The following is a 22,636-nucleotide window of genomic DNA, read 5'->3' as shown; positions in this document are numbered from 1 at the left end:
TGCTCCCTTTGAAAATGACTTAAGATCACATTAAAGATTTTTTGCATTGGCAGAGCCAATGGGGTGGGGGATGGGGGATTCCGGGGGTTCGAACCCCCTCAAAATTCCTGGATCTGCCCATATACATAAATGTATATTGGTCTACAGTCTTTGCTTACATTCCATGTTAAATTTGGACTTTGTCCAAAGCAAGTAATATATTACGAGGCAAATAAAGTGTGCAGCGATGACCAAAATTTTGTAAATCTATCATATGAACAGATTGTAAAAGCAATACATTTTGAGGCATGATAGTATTGGCAGCAGATTCTAAAAATGTTCTTTTGATCTGGTACTATTCCATACCTTCGGTTGTGAAAAATTATCTGTTTAATAAGAAGCAAAATTATATTTAAAGGATCATTTCGATTTTCCTTTAATACAAATAGTAGGATTTGTGGAGGGAATTTAATCCTTACTCCAGCATCAGACATGAGCCACTATTCAATTTTCTTCCAAAATCCAATTATTAAATTATAATCACAAAAATGGTGAAAAATGGTTTCATTTGAAGTATACAATAGCTGCACAGTGATGAGTCACTGACTTTTATTTTATGTAAATAATAATTTGTGCCTAAAATAGTGTTAATAATTTTCATTTGGAACCATCTTAATTCCGTACTCTGAGTCAATCTAAATGGTATAATGTTATACATCAATGTTAGATTCAAGTATGGTTTCCCATTTTAAATTTGAGGCTGATCTTTTTAATATTGACGGGAGAAGTGTGATACAAAACAACTTGCTACCCTTATCAGAGCCTAGCAGTTTATTAATGTAGTAAGGCACTATAGGCAATTCTAATGATAAGTGATCTGAGATTAGGGAAGCAAAATTAAAAATCTTTGGAGACGTTTCACGAAACTGATCAGGCTTTGATAAGATAAGAAGTTGGCATTGCACTGAAATTTAGCTACAACTTAAAATCCAAATATTTCCCATCATTAACGAGTTAATCTTTAACCGACCTTACTCCTTTTTTGTACCAATCTGAGTAAAAAGGTGTTTCATCACCAATAATTAGTTTGTTGTTGAACCACAAAGAAAATGTCAGGCATTCCTCTACACTTGGTGATAGTTCCAGTAAGGTTTCAATGTAATTTGCCCAAGCTATAAGTACATCGCTCCAAAAGAGATTATTTATATTGTCAGCATATTCTCTTATTTGACTTGGGCCAATTTCAAAGAAACTTACTGGTAACGGGGGTAGATTTACAAACAAAAGATTTTGGAGGTTTGAGTCTTTTGTCAAGATTCTTTTCATCCAAGACAGTTTTTGTGACTGTAATCTTTTAAAGATATGTGGTACTTTAATTCCTCCATCTTTATGTGTACAGTACATTTCTCTCTCTTTATTTTGTCAGTCTTTCCACCCCAAATAAATTGAAAACAGATCCTTTGTAGTTCGTCGACAATGTTCTGAGTTGGATTAGTAAACATTGAGAAGAGATGGTACAATTTAGGCAAGAGAAGTGATTTCAGTATTGTGTTTCTTCCCAATGGAGTTAATGTCTGGAGTGACCAGATTTTCATCAAATTTAACATGTTTTGTAGTTGATCATTATAATTTTTATTCTACCATCACATCCACGTCTACATCAAAGTATAATCCAAGCAAATTAAAGCTCTCTACTCATTCAAGATTCCATTTGTTACATAGTTTATGTTTTGATCTCTTTTTAGATCCAATCCATATAATTTTACTTTTTCAATGTTAACTTGAAGTCCTGAAAACCTAGCAAAGAAAGTTAGTTCATATATTGTTGTATGTAAAGAGTTTTCAGTTCCATCCAGACTAATAGTTGTTGCATCAGCAAATTGTGAGAGAATATATTCAATATTTCAAATTCTTACACCCTTAATATTTTTGTTATTTCTCAGCATAATGGAAACAGTAAGGAGTGAGACTGGTCTCCAATTTTTGATAAATTGTTTAGGTCTATTTCCCTTAGGGATACACGTTATAAGTCCTTGTTTTTGAGAGATAAATAGTTCACCTGTGTCAAAAGAATAATTGATAGCATTTAAAAGATATTTGTTGAGATTCTTCCAGAAAAAATTGTAAATTAAGAAGTAAAACCATCAGGCCAAGGGCTTTTCTCATTTCTTGTTCTTTTTAAGACTTCTAGCAACTCTGCCGTAGAGATTTGACCTTCTAATAGTGATGCTGTTTCATCATTTAAGATTGGAACAGTGATATCTTTAAAAACCTGGATTAAATCAATATCTGAAATTTCCTGCTGTTGATAGAGTTTATAATAGAACATTCTCACGTCTTCTTCAATTAATTTTTTATCTCTTATCATATTTCCAAAGGTATCCTGGATTTCTGTGAAGCTTTTATTCAGGAAGTTTCTTGATTCCAAATTCAAAAAATATTTGGTAGGTTTTCTCCTTTTTCAACCCCTCTTGCTTTAGCTCTTGTGTGGATACCTTTAAATTTGTCTTTTCTTATATCATCAAGTTTTTGGTTGATTGTTAAAATATCTCCAGACAGTTTTTTTTAATTCTATGTCTGTAGTCTCATCCATTTTTTCTTGAACAGAGTCTATTTCTGATAGCAAGTCCTTCTCAAGTGTTTCATTCTTTCTCTTTTTCCTTGATGAATATTGTATGGTTTCTCCCCGTATTTCCCAAAGAAGGCTGCCATCAACTGTATAATCATACTGGTTATTTGAATCTGGAAATCTATATTGTTCTAATGTTTGATTGATCTTTGATTTTATTTTCATGACATATTCTTTGTCACTTAAGAGACTGTTATTAAATTTCCAAAATCCTTTTCCCCTATTAAATTATGTTTACTTAAATACCATTGTTACAGGTGAATGATCTCATTTGAAAACTGGGGTGATGTTACATGATTATACTGGTGCAATTAGATTATGAGAAATCAGAAAAAAGTCTAGTCTGGGCTGTTTAATTGGAGTTTTTTGTCTCCATGTAAATCTTGTTTTATACGGATTAGCTTCACGCCAATGATCTTTTAAGTCAAGAGTTTCCATAATCTTTAATACTGTTTTTTTGCCCCTCTGTTATTAATGTGTTTGTAATTATAGGTATCCATTTGTTGATCTTGTACTAAATTCCAGTCGCCGTTTAGGATTGTGTAAGGGTTATCAAACTCTAAAATGATATTGTTTATTTTCTTAAAGAAATCTGGATTGTCCCATTTTGGTCCATAGAGTGTCAATAGAGTAAACGTTTGTCAATTATTAAGTATATCTAAACCCAAGCAATTTCCACTATCATCAGATCTTAGAATTTAGTATATCTACATCAATTGTGTTAGAAAACAAGATAGCAACACACCGAGCATTACTTCTAAAGGAGCTGAAATAACATTTATTGGAACCCCATTCTTGACTGATTTTCTGTTCAGTATCTTTAGTAAAGGGGGTATCCTGTAAACAAAATATTGATGGGTTCCTATTCCTAAGATGTCTGAAAATTTGTCTTCTGTTAAATGAGTCATTGAGGCCTGTGCAATTTGCAGTTATTATTTTTAACATTTCAGCCACATTAATCAAAGTTATAATGAAAATCAATTGTTGTAAGTAAGAGTAGAACATGGAGTATCGGTATATAATAATAACAGTCAAGTGCACAAAGCAACTAAGAAAGACATGTGTGTCTGTACTGTTTTCAATACGGCTTCTCGGTGTTTCCACCATTCACCAAAAATGAGGAAAGGGTAAAGCAACATAAAATAGACCTTTACGAACATAGGTCTTACTTGGCTGGCAGTGATAACTACCATACTGGCGTCAACTGGCCTGTACTTGGTCCGAGTTGGTCTCAGAGAAGAGAATGAGATCACATTCTCCAAAAAAGGATAAAGATAAGAAACGCAGGGTAGACGAGTATAACGAAAATACATGTCCAATTACCTGAAAATAAATTTATGCTGTTGTGAATTGTCACCTTCATAGCATATTTACTTGTGACTTCCATAACTCCGCTATATCCAGTTGTACCGTAAATAACAACTCCTTGACCCTCCAACTCCTTGACCCTCAGGCTAACCGCTGGTGATTTTTTTCTTTTTAAATTGATGCATTTCACGTTAAAAGTTATACACTAGTTGTACATTTCGGTGGGTCACATATTTGACAGTCCACACGGTGTATACAAATGTTCAGCAATGTGCCAACATCTCCAACATAGAGCGGACATTCTAGCACGACATTGTGTGATACTCGATTCTAATTGGCTGAGAGCTTATCAAAACCGTACTTAAATGGCAGTTTAAGACCGCTAATTAAAGTGACCGATTCCCAGCGTATGAATACAACGAACTCGTTGACCCTATTGTTTGTAAACAAACATGTCGGACATCGGCAATTTCTACCTCGGCTGCATCTTTGGTGTTTTTGAAGTAAAAAACGAATGGTTTGAAGAAGAATTTCTTTACCCTAATCCCAGTGAAGAAACTACGAAGCTGGAAAATCCGTCAGCAGCGCAAAAGCGTCAGTATATTCAAACCGGGTCCAGATCTAGCGGACATGACGTCGACAGCACAAGTCCGCCCACACGTCCTAACCTGACCGCTTCCACTTCCACTGTCCATGTGTCCAACATAAACGTGGCATGTCAGGTCCTTTCCAAATTAGGAATAGTAGGGTGGTTATCAACAATTATTTCCGTGAATAAAGTTAGCGGCAACTAAAATTGGGGCGAGTCGATTGTCATACAGTAGGGGAGATCAATAATTCGCTTGAGAAAAATCAATTAATTGTACTTGCTCACAGTGTATACTGTATTTTTTTATATTTATGTAGGCTACTTGTTACAAATACCAATCGTACTTGTTCCTGAAATAAAGCATTTATGTTGTTGAAAATGTCTTATTTTGTTCATTACACAACATGTCCATCAACGGGACGATTCCAAGCGATTTCCAGGAAAAAGGCCCCTTCACGCCTTGTGTTCTTGGGCGCCAAACAGTTCGGTTTTAAAACGTTTATCAGTCGTGCTTGAATGAAGATAAAGCTACTCTGTTTCAATTTTGAGTTCCTTTATCGTTGATTTAAGACCGCTAAATGTTTAATTTAAAACCTCACGCTTACGCGTTCGGTTTTTAAACTACATTTAGCGGTCAAATCAACGATAAAGGACCGCAAAATTGAAAACAGAGTAGCTTTATCTTCTAAATATATGTCACGCAAAAGTGGGTCACATATTTTACAGTCCACATGATGTAAATAAATGTTCGGTAATGTGTCGACAGCTCCAACATAGAGCAGACAATATATATTATACATACAAACGTACTTCGAAAGCATGAAAACAAATATTCAGTCGAACAAAATCAAAACATCGTCTGCTTTCCGATTAAAAAAATAGCAAGAAAAATATGTTTACGTTGAATCTATGTTATGTCAAAATAGATTAAGCAATAGACTGCTACATAATTTCCGTATTAAATTTATGATCAGCTTTCGTCAATGATATCGCCACTGATCTTGAGACGGTAGCGGAGGATGCATTAACATCGAACGCCGAAGAAATTTTAATGCCTTCCATCCATATAAATAAGCAGTTGGGTTATCAATTTAAACAAAATGATATATTTTTTAGAAATTTGTACGGTTTCAAATTTAGCGGTAGTAAAACACAATTACAAAATCTGCAAAATTCACTGAAAAACCGTTCTGTTTAGTCCAACATATTTTTTTCTAAAAATATAATATCCTTGAAAACACTATTTAGCTTAGTCATGATCCCTCTGGCCATTACACTGCTTGATCTAAAGTAGTCTATTAAAGTATAATTAATTACCTTAATTATAGTTTGGCATGAAATGCATGTGGACCCGGTTTTTTGTAAATATCTCTTCATCCAATGATCCAATCGATCTCAAACTGTGCAAGTGGATGTTTTGTCAGACAACCTAATCACATTGTAAATCACCTATTTTATGCATTTGTATTAAAGAATCTGTCTATGTAACTGTCAACAAAATAAACAGCAGAATGCAGACTGCTTGCAGAGGAAGGGGGCCAATGACCTGTAACAGCGGCAGTGTTTGGTCATAAAGGTCAACGTTCGTCAATGTAGGTCAGCTATGCACGTGACATATGCAATTTGTAGGTCAGTTCAGATGTTGGCCTAGGTAAACCTTGGTTGTAGACATAAATGGTAGTTGTGAGATAGGTAGAGGGGCAGAACACGACATCCAATAATTTCAAACAGGCAAAATGTTTATGTCAATGGGGTTTCCTCTAGACCAATAGACTTCCAGGGATAGTTTGCGCTTTTCCTGTAGTATAAAGTGATGTCTATCCCTTTTTCCACGATTTTTGTTTGCACATTAAAGTTCTTGCGGAGTTCATATGCCCTATTTGCAAGCTTGACCCTGATTTTTTTCAGGACGACAGGTAGGTCGCTTCGGATTGTTATTTTCCGTCCGCGAAGAGTAGAAGTGGTTTTATAGACAGCATTCATCACTGACTGTCGATCAAACATGCTGACGAATTTTACCACAGTCAGTTTCGGCATTTGTGAGGTTCTAGGATTGGTACTCTGCCTTGGCAAACGATGCACACTCACCAACTGCATTTTGTCAACATCCGATAAGCCAAGTGTTGTAAAAAGTTCAATACATTCCATTCTTACAAATATGTGTGTTGCATATATATAACCTATGAATTAGACTGAGAAATATGCTTATGAACATTATTTCAGTTATCGTGGAAGGCACCAGTGTGGAGACAGTTGGGAAGTACATTGCACTTGGCAGCTCAGGACAACAATCAGTCAAGCTTCTATTGTTCTGGAACTCATTTCTCGACTTTCATTCTTTGTATTATGAGTGAGTGAGTTAAGATTTAACGTCACATCGGCAATATCGCAGTCATATCGTGACGAGAACAATGTAATTCATATCAATATAAAAAAACCCATTAAATTGAGAAAATATAAACCTGTCATCGAAGGACAGTAAAATAACTAGAATATCACAGCTCTTAATTTAAAACTAGTACGCTATCATAAAAAGATATCACTATACCCAAACAATACAATATCAAACCGGGCTATAGATCACCAGCAACTGAAGGCTGATCACCATACTAGGGACCATGGGGACTTACAGTACCTTTGCTACCTGCATGGACCCTAGCTGGGTTTACACCATCTCTTCAGCAGCTGACGATTGTAGAAAAATTAGCCAAGTTTAAAATCACAAAAATACTACGATGTAAAAAGGTTGGTAAGTTTAAATATACTTTGAAAGTTTTGGTACTTATCAGGAGGACAATAATTTTACAGTACTTTAACACCCCGTGAGGATACAGCCACTAACAATCTGAGTTATTAATTTAAACTTCCCATCATGAAATATTTATCCAAATACGTTAACAGATCTAATTCTTTTAAAAATGCAATAGGTAGTAACTGATAGTAGTAAAAGATCCTTCATAGTTGGAGATTTGAAATAGATATCCCTTGTGATGGAATATTCAACTTTGTATTTGTACGACGACTTCCTGATACGATGTACTTTCCAATTTGTTTCAGCCGTTCCCTCTTGCAAATGCATGTAAAAACAATAAGTGCAACAACACAAACGAATACTGGTAGTCCTATAGCAAGTCCCAGGGTGAGGTCAGTTGGCGATGATTCAGTAGTAGAAGTGGTACTTTTGGGTGTTGTCGACCCCTCAGATGGAGATGGTGTTTCTTAAATAGAAAAATGAAAATACGAAGGCACTACTCGCGTATATGTAACAAGTTCTCAACTAAACGACATCAGTTACACTCGAAAGTAATTTGTCGCATTTTGAACATAGGTGTTTGAAAAATATGCTAAAGCAATGTGTTTGGTCTTTTGTATGAAACACATCCCAACAGACATAAAAACTATGATGCTGTTATTGAATTGCCTCGAATTAATTCACAGGTTTTCTTTCACAAACTCAACTTGAAAAAAACATGATTTGATTTTTAGTAGTTGAATAATTGAATGGTATTTTCACCATGCCATGCGATTTTGAAGATACGGTTTTGTTTCAAATGAAGTTTCCAAGATATGAGATATTTATAGTATTAATATTCCTTCACTGGGAAATATCAAGGTTCGGATTACTTATATCAAAATATGCTTAATTACCAGCCAAAGTCAAAATACATTGATACATTTTAAAACTACATTGAATCTGACCACCAAGTTCTTTTTCCCTCGACGGACACATTGATGTGTCCTCATTCAAACCTTGAGACACCCAGGAACGGGTGAAGGCATTAGCTGTCGACATGGCTGCACAATACATGCAGAGATTTCAATAAAGGCTCTGAGTGCCACCAGAAAGATGATATAAGGCGTGATGATGAATTTGGCCTCCATTCTAGTGATATTATATTACTTTAACGTTCCAGGAACATTGCTGTAATGGTGTATTATCTCAATCCCTTTCGACATCGACCTAAAATGCTTTTCACTCACCTGTCTACTCTCCCGTGATTACAAACCGATTTTCACAAATATTCTCTCAACCTAAAAGGATTTCGACATCTCTGTTCTAGGTAACCTGGATATTTACTTTGTACAGAGAAATAAGAATAAGCATGTTTTCAGACGTTAAATCTTCCTTGCTCTTGTCCACTGATTTGAATGTTGTCAAAGAAGATAATAATAACAGACTCTTTATTTGTAACCGAGGCGTCCAATTTCGAAATTCGTTACACATTCTGAAGTGTAATAATGTTGAATGTTGTCACATCAATCAACCTTTCTTACACAGAGTGGATTTGAATTTTGAAATCGTTTTAGAATTATGCTCGATGGTTCTTTAAATGATTTCCCCTGTATAAACATCTTACATTGATAGCATTACAATAGAGGACCGACCTGTGAGTTTAGAAACTCCACCGCAAGAGAGTGTTCTGTTGCTGTTGTCACATCTGAATGTGACACTGACGTCTCCAAAGCGGTCAGATGTGACGTTGAAGGAGTGGTGCTGGACAGTGTCTGTGATGTTGTTCGTTGTCTGGTTCTGTAACAAGACGTCTGTGACGCTGCCAGTTGTGAGATCAAACCCAGCTTGTTGAGAACAGTAGTACCCTCTGAGTTCCAGTGTCAGGTTGAGATTTGTTCCAAGATCTAGAGCGTTGGTGTCTGAGTCGCTGCTGATGTTGCACTGTGGTGGACCTGGTTGCAGTAGATGAATAATATCAAATGTAATGAAAAGGAAAGTTTCAAATGGATGAATGAATGAATGAATGAAGGAAGGAAGGAATGAAAGAATGGAGGGAGGAGAGGGAGGGAGGGAGGGAGGGTGGGTGGATGGATGGATGGATGGATGAATGAATGAATGAATAAATGAATGAATGGGAAATAAACATAGCATCTGAAGAGGACAATATAATTCATCAGAAAGCATTACTGTGCATTAATGCCAAGAACATAAATAGAGAAAATAAATGATTCAAGTACTATGTTTTAAATGCGAATAACTAATGATGACCAACCAGAAATGCAAACTCACTTTTTAACAACCTTTGAACTCCACGACAGCTCAGATTATAACTAGTGTCGTCACACGTAAACCTCACTCTGACGTCGCCAAGACTTGAAAGGTTTATACTGACGGTTTTGTTAATAACGTCGGAAGTGACGCCACTGACGTTGTGGTTCACCTTCAGCGTCTCCAAGACAGCGCCAGTAATAAGACTCAAGCCAGTTAGTTCGGAACAATAGTAGTCGGTCACATTCACTGTGAGTAGCAGGGCCGTGTCAAGGTCAAGAGCGTCAGTGTCCCGATCGCCGCTAACGGTACATTCGGGAGTTTCTGTTGATGGAAAATATGCTCAATGTTATAATACTTCAAACTGACATTATGAATTTGGTCAGGAGCAGATTGACATATAACCAATTTATTCGTAAACTGTCAAACATTCACATACACATATTACATCCGCAACATAAAAAACTGCACCTTCCATCGTAACCCATGTTTACATTTCGAGAAGTATTTGTCCTCGACATTTACCTTAGGTACGGCAACATGCATTTTTTTCTGACGTCGTTAACAATATATATATTCAACGTGCGGTTGCATACCATGTGCTTCGTTATGATATGTTCAGACAAAGTCATCTAGCAGACAAACGACCTGGAACGTTATGCTAGTGCATGTGGGTAACTTTACTTTTCACCCTTAGGGTATTCACGACACGATCTTTAACAGAATGACGGCATATTATCTGGACGTGACACACGCAAGGACGCACGCATTTTTAGTCCTATAAACATGTTGATATGCTTAAGTCATTTTTCTGCAATTGGAATCTAAATTTATGAGTGCTCCACCTGTTATAATCTTGACCATTATACTTGATCTTGATAAAATAATTATTTCCACATTTGTCTCTGAGTAGTAATGTCACTTCCGCCATCTTTACTGCTACAAATTTTACCTTAGGTCAACCCTGGGGCAGCCTTTAGACTTAAGATCAGATTTGGTTTGAGACTTTAGATGTTTTCACAGATTGAGTGATCACGTGATCTCCGATTGAAGACACGCGTTTGTCTTAATGAATTTCATGAATTAAGACGAAGTATGAACTTTCGACAGTTTCATGGTCCAGAGGCTAATCCAAAAGCAGTTTGTTTTAACCCCGCTACATGCACTATTTCAAATGTCTGTATAACGTTCAGTGACAAGACAGCCATATTATTACGTGAACATCGATCAAGTCAGTTGAGATACAAACAAGTCATTAGGAGAATCACAAAGTCCGACCTTTTAGCCTATTCCGAAAATCATAGGTTCATGGCCACATCTTTTGATCAATATCATTTCGGAGTGTATTGTGTAAGTACTCACGTGCTACCGTCAGCTTACACACGCCCACAGCACCCGTTTCATCTGCGTTCCTTATGTTCCACGTCCCGGCATCTATATTCCCAACACTTTCGATGGTTAGTATAGAGGATGGATCGTTGGTTGCTCTGTATCCGGCCACAGAGCTGCAGTTGGGGTTGCACGTGACGACATAAAGGTCATCACTTGGTCGAACCCATACAAATCCTGTATAGTTGCTTCTGTCACCTACAATAGTGTAGTTTGTTCCAAGATGGCCAACACCACCCGGACATGTGGAATCTATTTGAGCAGCACCTGGAACATAAGTTGTTGAAGGGATTGCTAGAAAATGAAGAATAGTAAATATGTAAGCAGCTGACAGTGTTCTGATCCGTTGTAGGTTTTAATTATATAACAGAGCCGTCTACTGAAGACCATTGTAGGAATATAATGTTTGACTGTAACTTTGTCGCGGAAATAAAGTTACCTTCTTTAGAAAAAATAGCTTAAGATTCCAGAATTAAGTTGTACTTCTTTGTATTCATTTTCGAGTGTCCGGGGCACAGACTCATGACATGCGTATGTGTAAGGAGGAATGTTGATCTTTTAAAACCCGAATCATTTTCATACTATTTACTAGGTGATTCTTACATTTACCTGGACGGTACTTTACGTCCATGTTAACAATACTTTACACCTGCATAGATGATATACTTCACATAGTTGTAAGTTGATGGTACTTTACTTCACGTAACTGATGCTTTACTTCTACGTAGATACTTACTTATAGGTTGATGATACTTTACCTAAAGGCAGATGATACTTACATCAAGGTAGAAGATACTTACATCAAGGTAGAAGATACTTACATCAAGGTAGACGATACTAACATCAAGGTAGAAGATACTTACATCAAGGTAGAAGATACTTACATCAAGGTAGAAGATACTTACATCAAGGTAGATGATACTTACATCAATGTAGAAGAAACTTACATCAAGGTAGAAGATACTTACATCAAGGTAGAAGATACTTACATCAAGGTAGAAGATACTTACATCAAGGTAGATGATACTTACATCAAGGTAGAAGATACTTACATCAAGGTAGAAGGTACTTACATCAAGGCAGATGATACTTACATCAAGGTAGAAGATACTTACATCAAGGTAGAAGATACTTACATCAACGTAGAAGATACTTACATCAAGGTAGAAGATACTTACATCAAGGTAGATGATACTTACATCAATGTAGAAGAAACTTACATCAAGGTAGAAGATACTTACATCAAGGCAGAAGATACTTACATCAAGGTAGATCATACTTATATCAAGGTAGAAGATACGTTCATCTTTGCAGTTGAGACGCACATTTAAGTTTTGATTTTATCATCTGCTGTGTCATCTGCTTAATTACAGATTTACTAATATGCAAGGCTTTAGTGAACATCTGGCTTATTAATAATGACCTTTATATGGCTTTCAAAATTGACATGCCTTATTGAGGTGATATCAGAACATCCAATATCGTAATTTTTAAGCTCCCATGCGTATGTATCTGGATAATACATGATAACCCTCCAACTTTGATAATAAATCACAAGGAACTACACATATTCTGGTACTTGAATACAATTATAAACATTATAACCCCTACCTCCTAATGATACAAGATGTTTAAGTGTATCATATTTACTTACAATGCAAATTGTAGTGTTTATTGTGATGGCATCCGACAATGCTGGCTGGAAATTTTAATTGCAAGGAGACATCGCAATACCAAATAAGGGATTTGGATAACATGAAGCACTTAGAGAGAGGATGAAAGCATGTGTAAATACTGGAGTAATTCTATATATTCTAACGTTACTGCACTTGTTGTCATTGAAATATCTGAGTTGAATTAACGACAAGCATATAATAAAATATGATTACAAGATAACTTTTGCCAATCTTTTGTTCATTTTGTAATGCATTAGAATTTAAAAAGCACCTCCGGCGGTGTCGCCCATACCAGTATGTTTACCAACTAGTCTCTTCATGGCTATGTTACACAAACTGATCTCATCACCACGAGAATGAACTGGGATCTTCCAACGGAAACACAGTAATTTGGCTTCTTGATGTCAACAATGTATATAATTTAATTTCAGAACAGATATTCTAGCAGACCACATTAAGTCACAAAGCAGACTTTGTTGCCAGATTACTTCTCTACTGCTAAACATTGCGATAAAGGTTACTGGAGACCGAAATCCTGACTGTGCCAATACCTAACTTATATCGAAAACATTGTAAACAAACTATTCAAAAACACAACTACCAACGAAACATGCAAAAAAAAGAAAGAAGAAAAGTGCAACATTGGAACTAGCGCAAAACTGATTGCCATTTAGACTGGTGAAGAATTAATTAAATATATGAAATATATTGCCAAAGAATTGAAAACAATGGAGGACTGCAATTTTAAAACATGTATGATATGAAGAAAAATCAACTACTTACTTCTGCAACTTAGAAAACATAAAACCAATATACTCTTTAGAATACCAATCAGAACATATCAAATGCACTAATACACAGGCAACATACCTATCCTTGGACCAGAGATAAAACAGACAGATGGAATTTTCATTACAAAAATATATAAATAAGCATAGCAGTACATTTAACAATATCCGCTTTGTAAGCGTATGAAATCATACCCTCAGATACAATTGCTTGGTTGTGCAATCTAAAGCCCTGCGATCACTTGCAATGTATCTGTTTCTATAACTGTAATGTTTTGATATATCAGTTCTCATAATCAAATATATCTGTTGAACGAAATCAATGTGAAAGCTGATAAAATTTACAAAGCAAAACTGTAAACCGTTGTGATAACTGAAGTTCTGAATATTGAATCTGGCGTCTTCTCAGAATGTAGCATGAACATTAAAGTACTTACCACTGATAAAAAAACCAGCCAGACCCAGCAAAAGAAGTAGGTGATTTTGATTGAGCATTGTTTTCAACTGAAAACGAAAATAAATAGTGAGATTAGTATATTCTCTTCCCACGTTAGTGACATAGTTATAATATGGGAACTGTTGACATGTGCAAACATTCACATATCATATCAAATATCATGCTGTGATATGCAGTACGTCCAAACGTGAAAATCTTATGTTGTTCCCATTATTTAATCGGTATCATAATCAAAACAAGTTTCATCGCAGAACACTTTGACGTAATACTATCATTGTGAAGTTGATGCATAACCCTTCGTGTTCAGGACAATCCAGAATAGTACATGTGTCTGTCTTTAGACTGTGGGAAGAAGTTCAAGTTTGAGATGGCCAAGAAAGTACTCTGCCATGATGTCTGATGTAACTTGTGTTCCAGATCACCAGAGCAGTTTCAAGAGTATACCACATTATGCCAAATGAAAGTGTTTCATTCACAATAGTGGAATGGTCGCATACCAAAAGGTTGCACAACTCTAGACATTCCATCACGAGTCGAACTTGAACCTTATGAGGCAGGGTAGTGAGCTGGCCAGGGTGTAATGCGTTGGCTCGTCACTCTAACGATGCAGAATTGATTCTCGTATGTGTACAAAACGCGATTCCAATTTCCCGTTGTAGCTGCAGTGATATTGCTTGAATACTTCTAAATGCGGCATCATATGATACACAGTTACTTTTAGATTCAAATATGTGACAAACAGCAGAATTATCCTTGTTTACCAGGGGGAAAAACCAAAACACTTTTCAACGTACATAGCGGATGAAATTTCAGAAGGTATGTTTGACGACACACATATCGATCTGGTCGTGTGACTTTAAGAAATATCTTAATATCTAATTTACGTAAGCACCGTTCGATATTAACAATGACAAGAACATTATACTCCAGAATATTTAAATGTAACAACAATTACATTCATGAATCTATCCCCTGCTCCATTTTTCAACATCCTAATACATGTGAGTAATATCGACACAGGCACATCGAACCCTTAGATACTCTCTTATATAGCTCACTCCTGTGCCAATAATATCATATTTCCTTTTGTATATTTTGTAAATTTACTTGTTGTCTTAAGAAATATATATGCACATATGTATCGGTCTGTAAAACTGAAATGTAGCCTCCACTACAAAGAAAATAGGAGTGATATATATTTTCTTACCAGCATGAAGTGAATTGGCAGAAACTTAGTCTCATCAAAACGCTCTCATACATGTTTGCTAACAGTGTGATAGTTTGGGGGATTACGGTTGATTTACCCGGCTGACATCAGCCTTTTTTATCACGAGCTTTATGCCCTTTTTCTTTGCGGACACTCACCGTGGTTAGACAGCAACCGTGTCACTGTGATCGTAATAAAACACACCAATGTCATACAGCACACGATGTCATACAGCATACGGTGTCATATAGCACACGATGCCATACCGCACGCGATGTCATACAGCATACGGTGTCATATAGCACACGGTGTCATACAGCACACGGTGCCATATAGCACACGATGTCATACAGCACATGATGTCATATCATAAAACACACCATGCCATAAAGCACACCATGTCATACAGCACATGGTGTCATACCATAAAGCACACTACGCCATACAGCACACCATCTCATAGAGCACACGGTGTCATATCATAAAGCACACGATGCCATACAGCACACCACGTCATACAGTACACGATGCCATACAGAACATGTCATGCAGCACATGATGTCATATAGCACATAATGCCATACGGCACATAATGTCGTACGACACATAATGCCATACGGCACATAATGTCATACGACACATGATGTCATATAGCACATAATGCCATACAGCACATGATGTCATACGACACATGATGTCATACAACACATAATGTCATACGACACATGATGTCATACAACACATAATGCCACACGGCACATAGCGTCGTACGACACAAGATGTCATACAAGACAAAATGTCATACGACACATAATGTCATACAACACATAATGTCATAGGACACATGGTGTCATACAGCACATAATGGCATATAGCACATAACGTAATACGGCACACGATGTCATACAGCACATAATACATTAATCACATGATGTCATACGGCACATAATGTCACACGGCACAAGATGTCACACAGCACGTAATGGCATATGGCATATGGTATCATACAGCACATAATTGTCATACATCACACGATGCAATACAGTGCATGGTGTCATATCATACAACACACGTTGTCACAGAGCACACCCTGTGACACAGCACAAAATGCCATAGAGTACACGATGTCACACGGCATACGATGTCATACAGCACACGATGTCATATAGCTCCCGATGTCATACATCACACGATGTCACGCAGCACACCATGTCGCACGGCACACGATGTCATACTGTACACAATGTCATGCAGCACACGATGTCACACAGCATACGGTGTCATACAGCACATGATGGCATACAACATACGATGCCATACAGCGCATGGTGTCATATACAGTACACGATGCCATATAGCATACGATTTCATAAAGCACATGATGTCAAATCATACAGCACATGTAATACAGCATACGATGCCATAGGGCACACGATGTCATATATCACATCATGACATACAGCATACGATGTCACACAGCTCATGCCATACAGCACACGGTGTCATACAGCACATGTCATACATCACACGATGCCATACAGCACACGATCTCATACAGCACATGTCATACAGCATACGATGTCATATAGCACACGATGTCATGTGCCGTCTTGTAATTCACAGTCCTGTTTTGCGTGTGGCACGTGACAGCTTCGCGCATATGGAGTGAGAGGACGTGTCCGTAGCCAGATGTGTTCACAAATATTCAAACCTGGAGGTGTAGATGGATTTGACACAGGCCCCAGTAACATTTTGACAATGCTCAGAGGTGAGCACCTGTAAGCGTGGTCATACTGCGAATTGAACCCATGACTTCGGGTTTAAGATTAGGATAGATGTTTCAGAAACTTTTGTGGTGTGAAGAGAGAAGAGATGTTGGTTAGGAAAGAAGGGAATTGAGAAAATGTACCACGATAACAGCAGAGGGAGGGGGTAGTAACCCAGTAAGGGGCAGGGAGAGTGAAGATTTTGTATGCCAGTAAATTCACAGCAGAACCTCAGAAATGCCTATACCCGTTTCACCCATGTGGGGAAGAGAACTCGGGTCTTCAGTGTGATGAGCGGCCCCTAGACCCACAAGACTATCCAACCACCTAAGAATCCAGTAGTGAGTGAGTGAGTTTTGTTTTACGCCGCACTCAGCAATTTTCCAACTATATGGCGGCGGTCTGTAAATAGTCGAGTCTGGACCAGACAATCCAGTGATCAACAGCATGAGCATCGATCTGCGCAATTGGGAACCGATGACATGTGTCAACCAAGTCAGCGAGCCTGACCACCCGTTAGTCGACTCTTTCGTTAGAATCCATTAGGTGAGGTGAGATTTGGTTTAACGTCGTGCTTGAGAATATTTCGCTCATATGACGACGTGCATGCGTGGGTATGTGTATGTGCGGCTGGTTGTACTAGCCCAGACTTAAGCTGGTTTTATAGTGCTAGCCCACTGATATACCATTCCGCAGTGAAGCATGAATACCCCACTCAGACACATTATACTGACTCCGAGCCGACCAGTCCTTGATGTACCCTTTAATACCGAGCGCCAGGCAGGGACCAACAAGTACCATATTTTAACGTATTTTGGTATGATGCAGTCGGGGATCGAACCCGCGACCTTCCGCTCTCCGGGCGGACGCTCTAACCTCAACACCACGGAGGCGGTAAGGATCCAGTAGAGTATTACTGTAGACTATGCATTCCTAAGCAGTCTGGAAATTAATGAATGCCCCGAATACAGAGACTTCACTACGGTTATTTTACCCACCCTACTACAGCTACCAGTCTCAACACTTCCACGCCCCTACCTTCCACCCCCCGCCCCCTTCCCCTTCCCCATCCCCTTCACTCCGACCCCTTGTCATGTTTAAATGAAAAGACAAGATCCCCACAACAGGACTTTAATGTCTCGTGGTTATCTGGCTGGAGACAGTTGTCAATTATTGTCGTTTGTAGAACAGTGTTCTCGTATAACAGACATTGCGTCATTATGTATGGGAAGTAGGGTCATGTACTGTGGAACGCTATTCCTCGAGGAAGTCGCTCTCGCTTAGTCAGGTCAAGAATAACGCAGAGTCGTCACTCGAGGTAGTAGTAGTAGTGGTAGGAGAGGGGTAGTGTTCGTGTCAGCGTAGAGGAAATGGTTGGGGTCTGGGTTGGGATTGGGGTAGATGCAGGGGTAGGTTGTAGTGTAGGGGTAGGGGTAGAGGTTGGTGTTGTGACAGGGGTAGGGGTAGATGCAGGTGTAGGGGTAGGGGTTGGGGTAGATGCGGGTGTAGGGTAGGGGTTGGGGTAGATGCAGGTGTAGGAGTAGTTCTATGGATGGGATATGGGTAGGTAAGGGTAGCGGTATGGGTAGGGTTTTGCTATGATAGGGAGTAAGGGTACGGGAAGGGGTTGGGGTTGTGATAGGGGTAGGGGTTAGGGTTGTGATAAGGATAGGGGTTGGGGTTGTGATAGGGGTAGGGTTGGGGTTGTGATAGGGGAAGGGGTTAGGGTTGTGACAGGGAAAGGGATAGAGTTGTGATAGGGTTAGGGTTGAGGTTGTGATAGGGAAAGGGGGTTAGGGTTGTGATAGGGTTAGGGGTTGGGGTTGTGATAGGGTTAGGGGTTGGGGTTGTGTTAGGGGTAGTGGTTGGGGTTGTGATAGGGAAGGGGTTGGAGTTGGGGTTGTGATAGGGATAAGGGTAGGGGTTGATGTTGTGATAGGGTTAGGGGTTGGGGTTGTGATAGGGTTAAGGGTTGGAGTTGGGGTTGTGATAGGGTTAGGGGTTGGGGTTGTGATCGGGGTTGTGATAGGGATAAGGGTAGGGGTTGGGGTTGTGATAGGGTTAGGGGTTGGGGTTTTGATAGGGGTTGGGGTAGAGACCAGGGTCGTGGTAGGGGTAAGTTGTAGTGGTAATGGTGGAGGTACGTGTAACGGTACCAGTAGTTATTGGTATAGGTATCCCATGGTGACATCACACAATAGAAACATGACAACGAATGCAGAAATATACAAAAGATGATAGTTGCAGCCATATTAGATATGAAAGGACGGTGCAGCAGAACGGCGGTACTCAATCAAGGTGTACCCACCCAGTTAGGATTTATCGTGTTCCGTTTGGGGCAACGTAAGTTAGTGTGCACAGAGACAGATATCGAAATACATGGGCAGACTGCCAAATATGGTCATACCGTTACAGGCGATCAAACACAGACAGATAGACAAAGAGATAAAAACAAACAAAGGCAAACATGCCGACACGCACACTCACTCACTCACAGACATGGGGGTCACACGGATATTGCCAGCATGTAGACGGTGACTAGCAGTATCACAGTGCCTTAACACAAGTGGTATAATTTAACCATCAGAAATATATATGATCATCGTAAAGTTTGTCTAAAAGTGTATATTCATTACTGGGAAACAAGTCTATTGAAAGGGGAAAATAGCACGTGCAATAACTGTTCAGATTGAGGGGCGATTGAAAGGTAGATTGCCAACAACTGCGGTGAAGAGAAAGGGTCTAACATTTGTGCTTTAGCGGCAACATCTGATACCCGTACACAGTTCCACCTTGATCAATGTCAAGCTCACCATTTTGACAAAACAGTATTAGTTAGAGCTCCAGGGATACAGTAAACTTATAGCGAACTACGGTTATAACGAACTCAATTTAGTGACTCAGTTAGCTGAAAGTGTACTTTACTGCATGGTATGTTCTATATTGTAATGGTCCATGGTCATGGCTGACAGAATTAATAACATCATTGAGTTTTTATCTTCATGCATTCAGTGATGAAGAAAGGCTAGTTATGTTTGAAAATATCTTGCAACATTGGTAGAATGATTCAGAAAATGAAGGTCTATGTATGCTTTCAACTGCTCTTTGTGCTGCCTTTCATACCGCTTGCCACAAAAAGTCTTCAGCAGCTGAGATCAGAACGGCCAGGAAACGAGATCTTCAATGATGGTACAAGCTTACCCGAAGCCAAGAGAAATATTCTGTTGTCTTCAGTACATTATAACAAAGCACGCATCATCTATCAAATCAGTTTAACTAATTAATTCAGACAGAAATTCTTTCAAATATAACCAGAAATGTCGACTATTCAGTTCATTGTGTTTTGACTAAACTACAACAGATCACTTTCTAATCTAACAGGTAAAAGTATGAGAAAATCTGCTGACATCTCAAACATATCATATGTGACTTTTGACAATTTTGTACATGGCATGCATAGCTTTTGACTGTGGCATCCGTGCCACTATACACGTGTCAGAAGCAGCAACAAAAAAAGGGATCAAGATAACCAGTTGCCCAGTTGTTGATGGTGTGGCTGGGTGGGTTAGATGGTTTACTTTGTGTGCTGGCGATTAGGTGCCTCGATCTGACATTTTGGGTTCGCATCTCACATGGGGTTCAGTCCAATAGAACGAACTATAATTTGTAATTCACTGGAAAGTTAAATCCCCAAATACTTCATGTGACAACGTGTACGTGTCTGAAACGGCAGAAGAATTCTCAAACTTGGTAAATAAACCATATATTAAAGCCTACCCACACATACATCCACATAAGTACATCTACAGCGTCATATCCACACACAAACACGCACATGTCCACATCAATATATATACACCCATAGTTATTCCCAGGTCCATACACGTCTACATCCATATCCACCTTCACCTATACCCATCCACATGTCTACACGCATGTACGTGTACACACATACGCACGTACTCAAGAACGCACACACAAATAAACATACAAAGATACACACACACACACACACACACACATAAGCATATACATACACATATACAAACACTCATTTACACATACAAACATTCACTCATTCATTCATTCACTCATACTTGCATCCACACATGCATAATTACAACCACACGTCTATATCTGCATCGACATGCACGCCTATATCCACATACAATGTAGTATGCAACGTGCCGCACAAAGCACTTCTGTATAACCTTACACAATATGGCCTTCGTATTGATATCTGTTCAGTAGCACACGCCGGTGTGTATTATGTGCTGTGTCAATGATGTTGAACACATAAATGAATATGAAAGTGTCTCACCTGTTTGGTTGAGCTGGCAATCCAGGACACGATTGTCTAGGTGAAGCCGGATGGAACGCCAAGTAAATCCCTCTGTGTACAATGACTGCTCTCTGGCTGTGGTTGACACCAATACAAGCAGTTGCATGTTTCTATTTCAGGGGTCGGGTAGGCTGAATGTGCTCAGCGTGCCCAAGGCAGATCGAGATCTTTTATCCAAAATTCGAATTTGCACCAAGACTATTGTTCAAAGCCCCGTTTCACAAAGCTCTCGGAAGCCTAAGGTTTCGTAACCTTTCTCGTAGCATTCGTACCTCCTATACTGCAACATTCACTTACGATAATCGTAGCGCTACGAGAGCTTTGGGAAACGGGGCCCTGGTTTGTAAGCACCACATCCTTCCTCGTGGGTTCCATCAACGTGGTGAACGTCTGAAAGCTGCATCACTTCAATCTTTCTTTCTGACACGCTTCATGATAATATAACTAGGGCACTGTTCAATGCGGAGTGAAGCCAAACCAAATTCAGGCTGGTTGGTTGGTTTGTTCCTTATTCTAGCTATGGTGGTGGTCTGTAAATAGTCGAGTCTGGACCAGACAATCTAGTGATCAACGGCATGAGCACGATCTACGAAATGGGGATGCGATGGCATGTGTCAACCAAGTCAGCGAGCCTGACAATCCCATCCTATTAGTCGCCTCTTCCGACAAGCAGGGGTTGCTGGAGACATATTCTCACCCGGATCTTCACCGGTCTCCAAATTCACGTCCTCCAACTGGATCTGACCAACCGCTAGATAACGGTTTTGTCATGTTTGTATGCAGGGAATCAATGAGTGAGTGAGTATAAATAATAAATAAAATATTTTTAAAAATGCTGAATCGTCATCATGGTAGTTAACTGTATATGGAGTTAACAGTCCGAGACAAAGAATTCTTTTGAAAATATAATGCAGAATGAAGTGGGAGACAATATGTATTTCAGAGATTAGCAAATCAGAACACGGGATTTGTCTTAGTCCTAGCTGGATAGAGTCACTCAATGTATGCTGTCATTGAATCTATGGTGAATGTGCTAACAAAACGTGGAAGAAAATAACAAAGTTCACCCTGTTGTTATCCTAAATCGCATATGCGTCTGTCCCATTGCCATTATTCTCTCATTTCATTAGTAGCAAACCCAACGACGTTTCTATTCAGGTTCTACATCTAAAATCATTTTAATCATTTAAAAGGAAAATGCACAAAAGTTAATTTTCAAATGAAAGATTGTTGCTTTTACATCATCAATATATTTATCGTTTTTCTGTTTGTTTGTTTTAAAACGATTAACGAAATGAATAAATTTGATTAAAACTCAAATATTTAATACCTGAGTTACGAAACACTTGGGATTTACTTCGTGTCACGTGATGCATGAACAGCCATAAATAACCTGGAGAGCATTACAACACTTGCCATCGCTACAAGGTACGAGCTAGGTATATGCATGACGTCACATACATGTTAGACATATTGACTGTATTAGGTGGTAGCTACATATACT

At 38.6% G+C, this 22,636-nt stretch overlaps 1 protein-coding gene across 1 annotated transcript in view; it reads right to left on the bottom strand.

The window, feature by feature from the left end:
• Window positions 1-19,132, bottom strand: part of LOC124266897 (mucin-5AC-like) — a 37,578-nt gene extending 18,446 nt beyond the window's left edge. Inside the window, exons 1-5 of the mRNA XM_046701734.1 lie at window positions 19,099-19,132; window positions 13,798-13,864; window positions 10,870-11,163; window positions 9,529-9,831; window positions 8,892-9,191 (exon numbers count right to left, since the gene is read on the bottom strand). Of these exons, the coding sequence (XP_046557690.1) occupies window positions 8,892-9,191; window positions 9,529-9,831; window positions 10,870-11,163; window positions 13,798-13,855 (955 nt within the window). The 5' untranslated portion in view covers window positions 13,856-13,864; window positions 19,099-19,132. The remainder of the gene's footprint in view (window positions 1-8,891; window positions 9,192-9,528; window positions 9,832-10,869; window positions 11,164-13,797; window positions 13,865-19,098) is intronic.
• Window positions 19,133-22,636: the final 3,504 nt, after the last annotated feature.

This window comes from Haliotis rubra, unplaced genomic scaffold, assembly GCF_003918875.1.
Source record: "Haliotis rubra isolate DU_JTF1 unplaced genomic scaffold, ASM391887v1 Scf1287, whole genome shotgun sequence".
In the NCBI taxonomy this organism is placed as follows: domain Eukaryota; kingdom Metazoa; phylum Mollusca; class Gastropoda; order Lepetellida; family Haliotidae; genus Haliotis; species Haliotis rubra.
This window is presented reverse-complemented; position numbering and strand designations above follow the sequence as displayed.